The sequence below is a fragment of the Crocodylus porosus genome, unplaced genomic scaffold (assembly GCF_001723895.1).
Source record: "Crocodylus porosus isolate Cpor-Errol unplaced genomic scaffold, CroPor_comp1, whole genome shotgun sequence".
Classification (NCBI taxonomy): domain Eukaryota; kingdom Metazoa; phylum Chordata; order Crocodylia; family Crocodylidae; genus Crocodylus; species Crocodylus porosus.
The window spans coordinates 14,037,696-14,049,787 of NW_017728924.1; the positions used below are offsets into that span (position 1 = coordinate 14,037,696).

The 12,092-nt window shown below is 46.5% G+C and overlaps 1 protein-coding gene across 1 annotated transcript in view; it reads right to left on the reverse strand.

Annotated features, from left to right (window-relative positions):
- Positions 1-12,092, reverse strand: part of ABCB7 (ATP binding cassette subfamily B member 7) — an 83,199-nt gene that overhangs the window by 4,190 nt on the left and 66,917 nt on the right. Inside the window, exons 14-15 of the mRNA XM_019540371.1 lie at positions 7,075-7,178; positions 5,367-5,474 (exon numbers count right to left, since the gene is read on the reverse strand). Coding sequence (XP_019395916.1) covers positions 5,367-5,474; positions 7,075-7,178 — 212 coding nt within the window. The remainder of the gene's footprint in view (positions 1-5,366; positions 5,475-7,074; positions 7,179-12,092) is intronic.

Here is a 12,092-nt window from a genome sequence, read left to right on the forward strand (position 1 = left end):
AGGGGTATAGGGACCCCCCACCACACACTTCCTCAAATGGTGTGAATCCCTTGCTGACAGCAGCAGTAGGCAGGGGTGCTTGTGCCCTGTGCTGACACCTAGCAACATGAGGCCCTGTCCACTGCTGCACATGGGGGCAAGGAATGCAGCCTGCCTTTATCGTGGGGGCTCTGCACAGTGCAGCACGCCTGCAGCTCCCACACTCATGCAGCACCAGGGGAAGCCTCATCCTGGAACCAGCTGCCTTTGCTGTCCCCTGCTGTGCAGGTCCCAGGACTCTGTGGGGAAGCAGGATGTGGCAGAATGCCACCTCTGTCTCTCCCCAAAAACTCTGCTATGTGCAGACATCCCTCTCTCAAGTGACACTAAGTTGTAACCTGAGCTGGACACATTCCTGAGGGAGGGGGGAAACCTGTTCCCTCGGCCTATGTGACTGCCATCACATATTTGGGTGAGGGGCTTACGCTCCCTATTGTTCTAAGCAATGCCAACCTGACTGGGAAGGGGCTAGAGACCCTGCCAGTCTACCTGGCAACCAGTGATACATTTCAAATTAGTTGGCTGGCAGCCAGCCAACAGGTGCTGGCCTCCATTGGACCAGGTAAATGAGGTCATAAGGTCTATATAAAGTTAAGGACTGCCCAGGAGAAGGGGCAGTAGCCATGATGAAAACTCAGAGAGAGAAGAGCTGGACCATCTGAAACTTGCTCTCTCTCTTGAAAAAAACCCATGATCAATGAACTGTCTACCTCCAGAGGGAATCTCCACCTGCCTCCAGATAATACTTGTGAGTAAGCTACTTGAGATCTAGCTAGATATATAGCTTGCAGTAACTCAGATACGTGATCAAAGGCTACCCAGCCATACCAGTTTGCTCTATGAGATTTCTGATATTGCTCAACCCTGTACCCTATTTCAAACCTACTCCTTGTAACCAATAAAGTTCTCCTTTGTACCTAGTGTGGGAGACTTATTGGGAGTGGGTCTAGATTATGCCTTGGGGTCCCCTTGGTTTGGCTGACTAAGGGAGACTACTATTTGTGCTTCAGGCTTAGTAGATATATTTGACTTTCAGTGTGTTTGGTTTTTTTTCTGGTTTTAAGATGGCAATCCTTCCCTCCAAAAGGAGTATTTCCAGGGGGACAAGAGGAGGGACTTTCGGTGGCAAAGGTCAGGGGGTAGGGGTGGGACTTCCAGTCCCAATATGATGACCGGGGGGTAAGGCAATTGTAAAGGGGCAGGGCTACCAATGCAGCCCTCAACAGCTCACCAAAACTTGTTAAGCAGCCCTCCAGCTGAATTAATTGCCTGTTTAACTGTGTTAAACAGTTCTGGAGTGCTCTCTAGTTCTGAAAACTGAATTCTGACCAGGGTCTCAGTGTGAAAAAACTTAAAACTTGCCTGCCTGCCAAGTTTAAAATACTACTAACATGCTATTTAAAATGGGTTAGTGCTACATACAACTGCTAGGTGTTGTTACTAGTATTCCTGTAGAGTATAGCCCACGTGAATGTGCCAGAATGAGTATGTCATATATATTGGCTTAGCTTAAGTTGATTAGGAACAGTTTTAACTTAAAAGCCACTCTTAAGCCTCAAATCAAAATACCTACAGAGAGATCCGTAGTTAAGCCAGAATTAACATGATCAAGTTAAACTGGTGAACTCGTATGTTTAAAACTCCCCAGTTCGTGACTGCACTTTCCAAAGCAGTATTGAGACCACACAGCATCTAGCTGCATCCTGTATTCAATGTGGGTTAGAAAACTGTCTTATGAATTGTCTCTACTAAAAACTACAGACAACCACGCTACCTTTTTTTAATAGAGAACTGTGTAAGAGACATACTTACACTTGCTTCAAAAGAAAAGGATGCATTTGTTTTCTCTTGCTGTTCTTACAAGTCATTTTGGGAAAAATTGGCATTTATATGCACAACTGCATAGATTTTGTATTAGTTCCAAACTCTGATCTACAGTTAAATTTACCTCCTTGTGACAGCTGCTGATGAACATGCTGGGAAACAAAATTGGGTCTTGTCACTTTTATTACTTCTCATGCTGGCAAAACGTTAACAAAGATGCACTTTGCCAACTTAACTATGGAATTTTGTAAAATTCCAAGTGATTAATTTAGAGAGTTCACTCTGCTGGGCTCTGGAAACAAAACTGTTTCAAGGGACCTTTTCAGTCCTTGAAAACAATTCCATCTTCTTCACCTAGCTTTGAAGCACTGACCTCAATATCATTAATAAGGGGCTTGTCCACTTACTGGTGCAAGAGTTATTTTGATTTTGAATACATGAGAAAAATGCTATACCTGTGAAATTATACAGCTACTTTTGCTTTGTGATGTACATATTGTTTCCCAGTCCCTCCACCACTCTTGATGCTTCTTTAACTGGCTCTCCTAATAGCCTAAAGGGTACAGCAGGGGTAAACAAGCACCTTTCACAGAGCAAGAAGTAACAAGGCTTCATGAGCCAGCCAGCTGGCAGGGCAGGATGCTTCTTACTGTCTGACTGAGCATATCATTGGGTAGAAAGCAACACATCTTATGAACCTGAGCTTCAAAGCTGTTCTGCTGTTACTACGTTACTGGTTTAATTTTGTGCATCTTTAAATTCAACAATTCAAAACACTGTGCTGTCTTGAACTGTATTATAATGTCTTGTATGGGTTTTACATATATAATAAAGCTAAAGAAAATAAAAGTACAATTATAAAAAACGTCCCGACCAAGAAATATATACTATTTAAATGTTTAACAAAAGCTGCAAGTGGCAGGAAATTTAGGCTATTTAATTTCATCTCTTTTGTCTCTTCCATGTGAAGCACAGGTGATACTCAGATACCATTGCTCTGAAAATTCCTTTAAGAAAGTCCTGCATCACCATTTGTTGTACCCACCCAAAATCCTGTCTGCTTTTCTTCTAGCTATATTTCAGTCAAGATTTCTAGGATTATGAGCACAAGAGTAGCAATTAAAGAGAACTAATTACACAGTGTTAAATTTAAGATCCATAACATGTAAGCTAAAGTAATTAAGATTGATGAACTTACCAACCTTTAAAAAAAAAGAAAAAATTTAAAAAACTCCATTCCCAAGATTTAACAGAAAGGAGGTGAACTTAGAACAGACAGCATGAGGTGATACCTAAACAGTGATATAAATCAATCAAGTTCTGAAAGGTCTTCCTTGGGAGGAAAGGGGAGAAAGACAAGTAAGGATAGTTACAATTTTCTAGAGCTACAGTAGAAAACGGTGCTCAGATTCCTAACATAATTAGATTGAATAATCCTGCAACAATTTATCTGCAGGCACACCAAAACATGCTGTCCTCTCTTCTATTGAGAGAGAAACGATGGATATTTGGAAAATGGCCACTCACTGGTAAAAATGAAGTATAATAAAGGTGTGCATATTGGGAATGCACACTGACAGGAATCCATAATAAAATAAGGAAAAAATGTGCAACACCCTAAACCAGTGGTGCTCAACCTTTTGGCCCCACAGACCACATGGGCAGTGCCAGGTCCATACTGGGCTGGTGGGCCCAATTTGGCAAATGGGGTGGATATAGAAAGGCCCAACTGATCTGCAGAGATTTGTGGAGGGCTGTGGCCCAGTGCTGACCCAGCTGCATAGGGGGCATGAGGCATGGCTTTGGAACTTGGCAGCAGGGGAGAGATGGTAGTGTGGTCATATTTACCCGAATAGAAGACAAGGTCTGCCCCTGTTCCCCACCCCCTCCCCCGCAATCAGTAAGAGGGAAAAAGCCCCACATTTTATATTTGCATACAAGAAAACCCTATTAAATACACTGGTGCCTGCACTCAGTAATGGAAACAAATTATGAAGATGATTAAATGCAGCCAACACCAAGTATGACTATAAAACACGTCTCATATTGGACACACATGCTGATGGGAACCTACCACAAAGAGCGATTAGCACAGCCCATCTGGATAAGACGCGGGCAGTGCACACTGAGCACAGTGCCGCTCAGTGCTGACTTTTACAAATTATGGTGAGCCACTACAATGGATACGTACTCACTTCCTCTTCACTCCCACAGCTGAGCTGTGACTTTCTTTCCCATTTCTTCACCAGCCCTAAACATCTGGCAAACATCACCAAACAGGGCCTCAAGCGGTTTACACAGAATCCCTCTGTTGCCCCCTCACTCAGCTTGTTGCATATGATTAGTGTGGTCCCATGCTCTGGAGGTGAAGCTGGACCAGTTCACCCTGCACCTCATCTGCATACACATTTTCGGAGGATCCCAGGACCTGTGACAAGAACCCCCTGGTTCCAGTCATAAGTGGGAGGCTAATTAGCTCATGGATCTTCTGTAGGAGGTATTTGGAGTACACATAAATGTGCTGAGCTATAGGGTCACCATGGCTTGAAATCCTGCGGACTCTGCTGGGGCCCAGCCCAATGAACTATATGACATGACAAAGGGGTTACCTTACCCTTTCCCAGATTTATTTTCCCTGCTGTAGCAGTAGGAGGGGGACAAATTCAAGGCAAACCTCCTATACCTGGAAAATTGTAACAAATTTATTAAATTTTCCATATATAGAATTGAATTATTGGGGGGTTGTCTTGTATGCAGAGCAATCTTATATTCAAGTAAATATGACAATCACCACTCCTCCTCCACTGCCAAATTTCCTGACTTTAGGAACTCTGTGGACCAGATGCCATAGCTCTGCAGGCTGCATTTGGCCTTCAGGTTGGGGGTTGAGCACCCCTGCCCTAAACCAAGACCAGACCATCCCAGAAAACCGTTTAAACCCATTTAAAAATACATGCAGTTAAAACACAACGCACACACATGCGTGCACATGTATGCATATATATTTTGCCACTGATAAACTGTAGTTGTTGCAAAGGGAGCTATATCAGCATTTCTCAAATTGTGGGTTGCAACCCAAAATGGGTTGCAAGAATACACAAGAGTCATAAACAAACTTTAAAAATAGATTCTATTTTAAAGGAGAAAAGCATGGGAAACCATAGGTTTTCCCTTGCAGGCTAGTAGAATTCCAGCCTGCAAGGGGCTACTTGGAGCCCACCCCCATGCTCAGCACACACCCACCCCTGCCTCACACACTGGGGGTTGGGGGCAGAGAGTTGGGAGTGAGGGGCGCCAGGAGGATCAGGGGGCTGCTTTCTACTTAATCTATTTACTGGCTCAGGACTGGTCATCGATCTTTACAAATGGGCTCTGGTACAAAAAACATTAAGAACCACTGATCTATATAAAGACAGAGTTGTGCTGGATTTTCACACACACATACCAAATCACTAACAGACACAGACATATCAAAGTACAACTTCAGAAGATGATGATCTCACCTGATTCAGGACAATGATTTCATCTGCATCCACTACAGTTGACAATCTGTGGGCAATGAAAACAGATGTTCTGTGCTTCACCATGTCCCTCATGGCATTCAGAATGTTCTGCAAGATAAAAAGTGCCGGTGTATGTGTGCGCACATATATTGTATCCATTTAAGAGGAACTAAAATCAGGTCATTTAACATGTCAAACAATGCAGGAGAAAGCATTCAGTAGTGCCAAAGCCCCCAAAAGAGAACTATGAAATTTATGGAAGATGACAGAGAGAGCCAAGAAATAAGACATGACTAATTCTTTACAATTCCAAGGGAAGCCAAGAGGGGTTCAATTCACAGAGGAGCAAGGGGATGAAGGAACTGAGGTGTTTGATTGGATTCAAAAAAACTTTTGTATTTTGGCTGAGTAAAAAACTGTGTTGCTAGCAGTGACAAAAAAGTGAGTACGTTTAACTGGCTCACAGGCTAGTAAAGAAAAGCTAAGTCTTGGCAAACGGGAAACTAGCATCCTCAAAATTAGAACAGCTCTGAAATAGATTTCATATCTACACCACACAACTACTTTTTCACTTTCCAGAACATATTCATCAAGCACAAAGAGTGCTTTTTAGGAGGTTGGATGTTGACTGCACAAGCTGAGATTTACATTTTGCCATCCTTAAAGAAAGCTCGCCTTTGTCAAAAAACACATTTTGACTATATGATACACATTTCTATAATGAACTCATTTTATTTGCTACCTTTAAAGTAGAGCTGTTTTCGGCAAACTTTCAGCTTTGTCTGGAAAACTTGTAATAAATATAGCAAAATGAAGAGGGAGAGAAAATAAAGCAGTACTCTCCAGAAGTATGCTACAAATAATTAAGTCACTAGTCCAAAAAAACAGCTTACTCCAGACAGGTGGATTATTTTATTTTTATGATACTCTGTAAAGAGAAGTAGCCGCAACTGTAAAATACAAGCAATGCAGAGATCAGAGGTCAGTAAGTATGCCAAATACTATGCACAAGTAGAGACAATCTGCAAAAATGCACTTAGCTCTAGTTTTAGGTGAGGAGGTTAATTCATGAAATTACTCTTAGTGCTGAGATTTTTGTATTGAATGCAAAGATGTGGTTATGAAATCTGATGCAGTTGCTGTGGTAGTGTCATGACATCTGTGTCACAACATCCTGATGTTTCACAGCCCTTCCCGTGAAATGAATATAAATTAATATGAGCACTGCAGGTTATACATACCTGACTTGCATCCCAGCAAGATGTTCCACAGCAAAACAAAAGGTTTTCTATTTTTCATTATATTAGTCATTTACCTGATTTATTTTTAATAAATGCTAAAGGCAACCAAATGACTCCATATAAAGTGGACACTAGGCTTTCTACTTCACAAGTACATAAGGCTATTACAAATGACGTAGGATTACTGCTGCAACAAGGTGTCACAATGTAAAACAGGAAATCAGTTCAGCTATAGGCCTGACATTCCTGACTCTCACTCAAGGTAGGCTGGGGAACAGCATCTCAGCCCTTAGCCTTCATTTGGAGGAATTCACCACTCTACACTGACAATACCAGGAAGTGGCATTAGAGAACAGTAGTCAGAAAAAAGCTAAGTGATAGGAACTTTTCTAAGGAAGTTGAAGGGTGGCAAAAATAGATGCAATAATGGAAGTGAAAAGCCTTTAATGTTCTTGACCCTACTTTACCTCTTCTGTAATAGAATCTAAAGATGATGTTGCTTCATCATACAATATGATAGGAGGATTCTTTAGCATTGCTCTTGCAATGGCAACTCGCTGCTTTTCTCCTCCTGAACAAGAAAAAAACAAGTTATTTTTGCTTCTAATCACCAGTACATGATATCCTAACATGACACTGTCCGCCTCCTACACCAAGAGTTAGCTGCTGGAAAATAGGGGTGCCATCTTAAATGAGGGAAGAAAGAGAGCAGAGATCCTGCAGGAGCTAGATTACCAGTCAAACTGGGCGGGCACCCAGCAGAGCCTGCAGTCAGCTGAGAACAGATCCTGGAGCAGCAGAACTGCCTAGCCCAGGGGCAGGCAAAATATGGCCCATGGGCCAAATGCAGCACACCAAGCCATTCTATCTGGCCCATATGGCCCCTAAAATTAGAAAATTAATACTTATGTGCTCCTGGCTGCTTGTCAAAGATAGCAGGAGCCAAGGGCAATAGGACAGGGCAAGCAGGCAGCAGGACCCAGTGACAAGACCCTCCTGGCCCGGCCCGGCCCTGCCCCACCCCTCCCGTCCCACCTCCTACCCCACCCAGAAGCCCCCGTCTAGCAGAGCCTTCTGGCCTGGAACCATGGGGCTGTTCCAGCCTCCCTGCACCGGAACAAAATACAGATAAGAACACGAAGCACTGGGGGGGGTGGGCAAGGAGGCAGGGGAGGACCGCAGACAATCGCCCCAGTCCTCAGGGCCAGGCCGGCTCCTCCCAAGTCCTGTGGTTGCAGCCATGCAGTTGGCAGCCACATGGTGCCAGAGTCCCGCTGCAGCAGCAGGCAGGAAAGTAGGGAAAGCAGCAACAGCATGGGGGGTGGGAGTGAGCGGGTGCGTGGTATCCTGGGGACAGCGCCAGCGGGGCCCAGAGCAACGTGGCAGGCTGAGCTGTGCCAGCAGGGAGAGGGAGGAGACAGCTCGGTTCCATAGAACCTGTGACGGCTGAGACCCTGCACTTCTGCCACCCTGCTCTGGGGCCTGCTGGCGCTGGCCCCACACTTATACTGAGCTCTCGCTGCACTCCAGCGCACTCGCTCATGGCCATCCCTCTTCTCCCCCAGCCCATGGTACAGGTGGGGACCAATATGCACAGCCCCAATCCTGCATGCCCTGGGCTGAGCAGCACTAGCACGGGACAACACAGGGCAAAAGTGGCTCTTCCCACTCCTGCTACTGGTGCTTCCAGTACTGATGCAGGTGCCCAGAGCCTGCACAGGGCTGCACATCGTCATTGCCGCTTCTGGGTCGCCCCACAGGGCAGTGGTGGCAATGCAGAACAGACACAGGGCAGCCCCATGTGGGCTCTAAGTGGCTGCACCAGGAAACGCCGGCAGCAGGATGGGGAGGGGCCACTTGTGCCCTTTGCTGAGCAGCAGTTTCTCTCCCATGCCACCGCTGCTGAGCCTGGGCCCCAGCACCAGATTTGGGCTCACCCGTCCAGGCTGAGGAGCAGTGGCAGCAGCAGCTGGGCAGAAACTGTTGCTCAGCACAGGGGAAAGCAGTCCCTCCCCCTTGTCGCCACTAGGCAGTTTTTGGTGCGGTCTCCGAGAGCGTGGGCTTTCGTGCAGCTCCGTTACCACTGCCCCTGGGTTGCCCAGAGCAGCAGCGGTGACAGTGTAGAGCTGCTACAGGGCGGCTCAGAAGTGGAGGTGAGGGAGCCGTAGGGCAGCCCAGCATGACATGCTCTGGGTAGCTGCACCAAAAACTACCCAGTGGCAGCAAGGGCAGCGGGGTGGGCCTGCTTTCCCTAATGCAGGGCAACAGTTTCTGCCCAGCTGCTGCTGCTGAGCCCGGATGGGGGAGCCCAGAGCCAGTGCAGGGTGTGGCTGCGCACACTGGTCCCCACTGCTACTGCATGCCCAGGACTGGTGGGATGTGCCACAGCTGGGCAGTGTGGGGTGAAGGGTGGGCTAGGGCTGACCGGCTCAGGGAGGCGCATGCAGGGGGGCTCCCACACACACCCCACAAACCTCAGAGCCACACACTCCCCACATGCACACAATCACAAACTCCACAAATACCGTATCCACACGCACTGGGGGAAACCCGTTCACTGCTTTGTGCACACACACCTCACCACACATGCACACACACAATCCCCAGCCACCCTCCCCCTCCACACACACTACAGGCCCCACAAACCCCACAGCCACCCACCCATACCCTCCACAACATACAGGAGTAAGACTGCATTGCTATTATGCAATCACTTCTACATATACAGCACAACCACACAAATCAGGACAAAAATATACATATTTTTAAATTAAATTAAAATATATTATGGGTATCTGATTTTTAGTGTGTACACACACACACGGGAAAAAAATTGTATCTATCTACATAAAAAATTTCTCTCATTCCAAGATGGGAATCTCTCTTTTCCAGAGGCAAGGGCAAGGACTTCTGGTCCCAGGATAGTGACCGGGGTGGGACGCTTGTCAAGGTGCGGGGCTACTCTTGCAGCCCTCAACACCTCACCAAAACTTGGTAAGTGGCCCTCAACCCAAAATAATTGCCTGCCCCTGGCCCAGCCAGTCTTCTCCTCACTGGCTAGTTGGGCCTTCACCAGACTTGCAAAGTACTAGTGGCTAAGCTGAACTACTTGCCCCTTCTTCTGTTCTCAAGCTAGGTGGGCAGACAGCACTCATCCAACAACTAGGGCATTCACATAAAAGACACAGGTTTTTGCTCACCCGTAGCTGCCTGTGTTGTCCCTGAAAAAAATACCATACTTACTGCCTTCCAAAAACATGGTACATGTCCTATGGAGAGGGGTATGATATGCAAGAAAATACAATGTTTACCTTAAAAGCAGACATATGCCTTTGCCTAGTAATTACATATTCTACACTGAAAAGGATCACAGCTGCATTACAAGATAGCTCCACCTGTGGGGCTCATCAAAATCCTGAAGTTCACAAAACAGTAAAGTCCATTTGATGCTGTGATTACACCTGGAATTTCTTCTGCTACCATTAACTGCCTTGCTGGACAGTGGCACCAGAAGTATCATCTCAAGGTAAAACGAAAATTAGCTTTCATGTTACCTTAATCTCAAGTCAGTCAGGATTTCAATTCTCAGCTCAGTATTGAAGTTGAAGAGGAAGTAGTAACCTTCTCAGACTATTTACCAGGGGCCATGTTATTCAAGTAAAATGAAATTATGCCCAGCATCACTTTAATTGGTCCTTTCCTTTTTTTTTTTCTTAACAACATCTTTTATTTAAATCAACAGACCTAAAATGGTTTATAAAAAGAGCTAAGGACCCTCACTTATTTTATTTGCAAAGGGTTTAGGGGGAAGGTCAGACAGACCAGGAACCATGCCAAGAACAGAAGCTATGCCTCCTGATAGCCAGTCCAATGCCCTGTTGAGTGGATCATACTAGCCTGACTCCACACATATCCTCTAATATAACATTTCATGTCTGCTAGAGGTGCACTGATACCTTGGTCTGATACCGGATCGACACCAAGATAAAGAAAACTGACTATCGGAAATCAGCCTGATGCGGTCGATAATGTGGCTGATAAATGCCCCTTGCATGCATGTAGCTGTAGCGCAGCACATAGGCAGTGATGAGCACAGCCTGGCAGCTTGGAGAGCTGCATGCAGCTGGTAAGTCTCTTGTGGGGAGGGCAGAGGGGGAGGGAGAGGGAAAGGGTGTAGCAGTGAGGGAGAAAGTGGGGCTGGGGTGGGCAGGGGACGGGACAGAGCCACAGCTTGTCTGGGGGGTGGGAGAAGGAGGGGCGGCTCATGCTGCTGCGCACACACTGGGAAGGCATGGGAGCGGAGGGCATGTGCCCCCAGATCTGCGTGGGGCAGGGCAGGAGGGACTGGGGCCGGGGCTGCACTCGGGGTGGGTGGTAGCAGTGCTGGGAGTAGGGGTTGGGGAAGCTATGGCAAATTTTGGGGTGGCTGCAGTCCCATTCCCCCTGTATCCCCCTCCCAGTGCCACCACCACCCACCTCAAGTCCAGCCCAGCCCCCACCGGGAAGAGTCCTGCGCAATTATGGCCCCAGCCAGCCCCGATCCAGGGACACATCCCCCCCTGCCTCCCAGGGTGCATGCAGTGGCAGGAGCCACCCTCCCCCCTCGCCCTCCAGACAAGCTGCGGCTCTGTCCTGCACTCTGCCCTGGCTAGGCAGTGCCTACCCCAGTGCCTATCCCAGCCCCACTCCCTCCAGCACTGTAGGGACCTTGATCTGTACTCCCCACGCAACCCTGCCCTTCCCCACCCCAACTTCCACCACAACAATCTTACCAGCCAGACACTGCTTTTCAACTTGCTGGGCTGTGTATTAGAAATCAGATCAGTATCAGCTGATTTGCCACCTTAGAAATTGGCTATTGGTATCGGCCCCAAAAATCTCTATTGGTGCACTCTTAATGCCTGCAATTATCCTACACCTTGCAAACAAACACTCTCCTCATCCCCACGTCTATCCTCAAAACTAATTTCTGCATAGCCTTCCTTAGCCTTTTCTCAAGTGCTCTCCACTGTAACAAATGACATAAATACAATTCTAAAGTGACCACAGATGCTGGAAGTTCTCATACAGCCATCATTCCATCATGCCCCTTCTCTCCCCACTCAAAAAACAATCCCCAATCTTTTTTGGTTCTACTGTCAAATACATTGCTATGTTGATATGATCTTTACTTGTTGTGCAATCTGTGTAGATATTGGAATGCAAATTCCTTGAAGCGGGGCCTCTGCCTTGTTTTATTCCTGTAAATGCAGGACAGCTACATCTCACACAGCCATCACTTCCACCCGGTCTCTTCCCTGTCCCCTCTTCCATAAAACAATCCTCTACACCCCTCCACATTGTTTGTAGGCAAAATATTTAAACTAGTTTATAGAATACAGTGAAGCTTGCACTGAGCACTACCTACAACAGATAACTTTTTGCAACTGTTTTAAGAGTTTACTTTAAATGCAGTACAAAGTTTCTTAGATCAATCTCTCCCAAG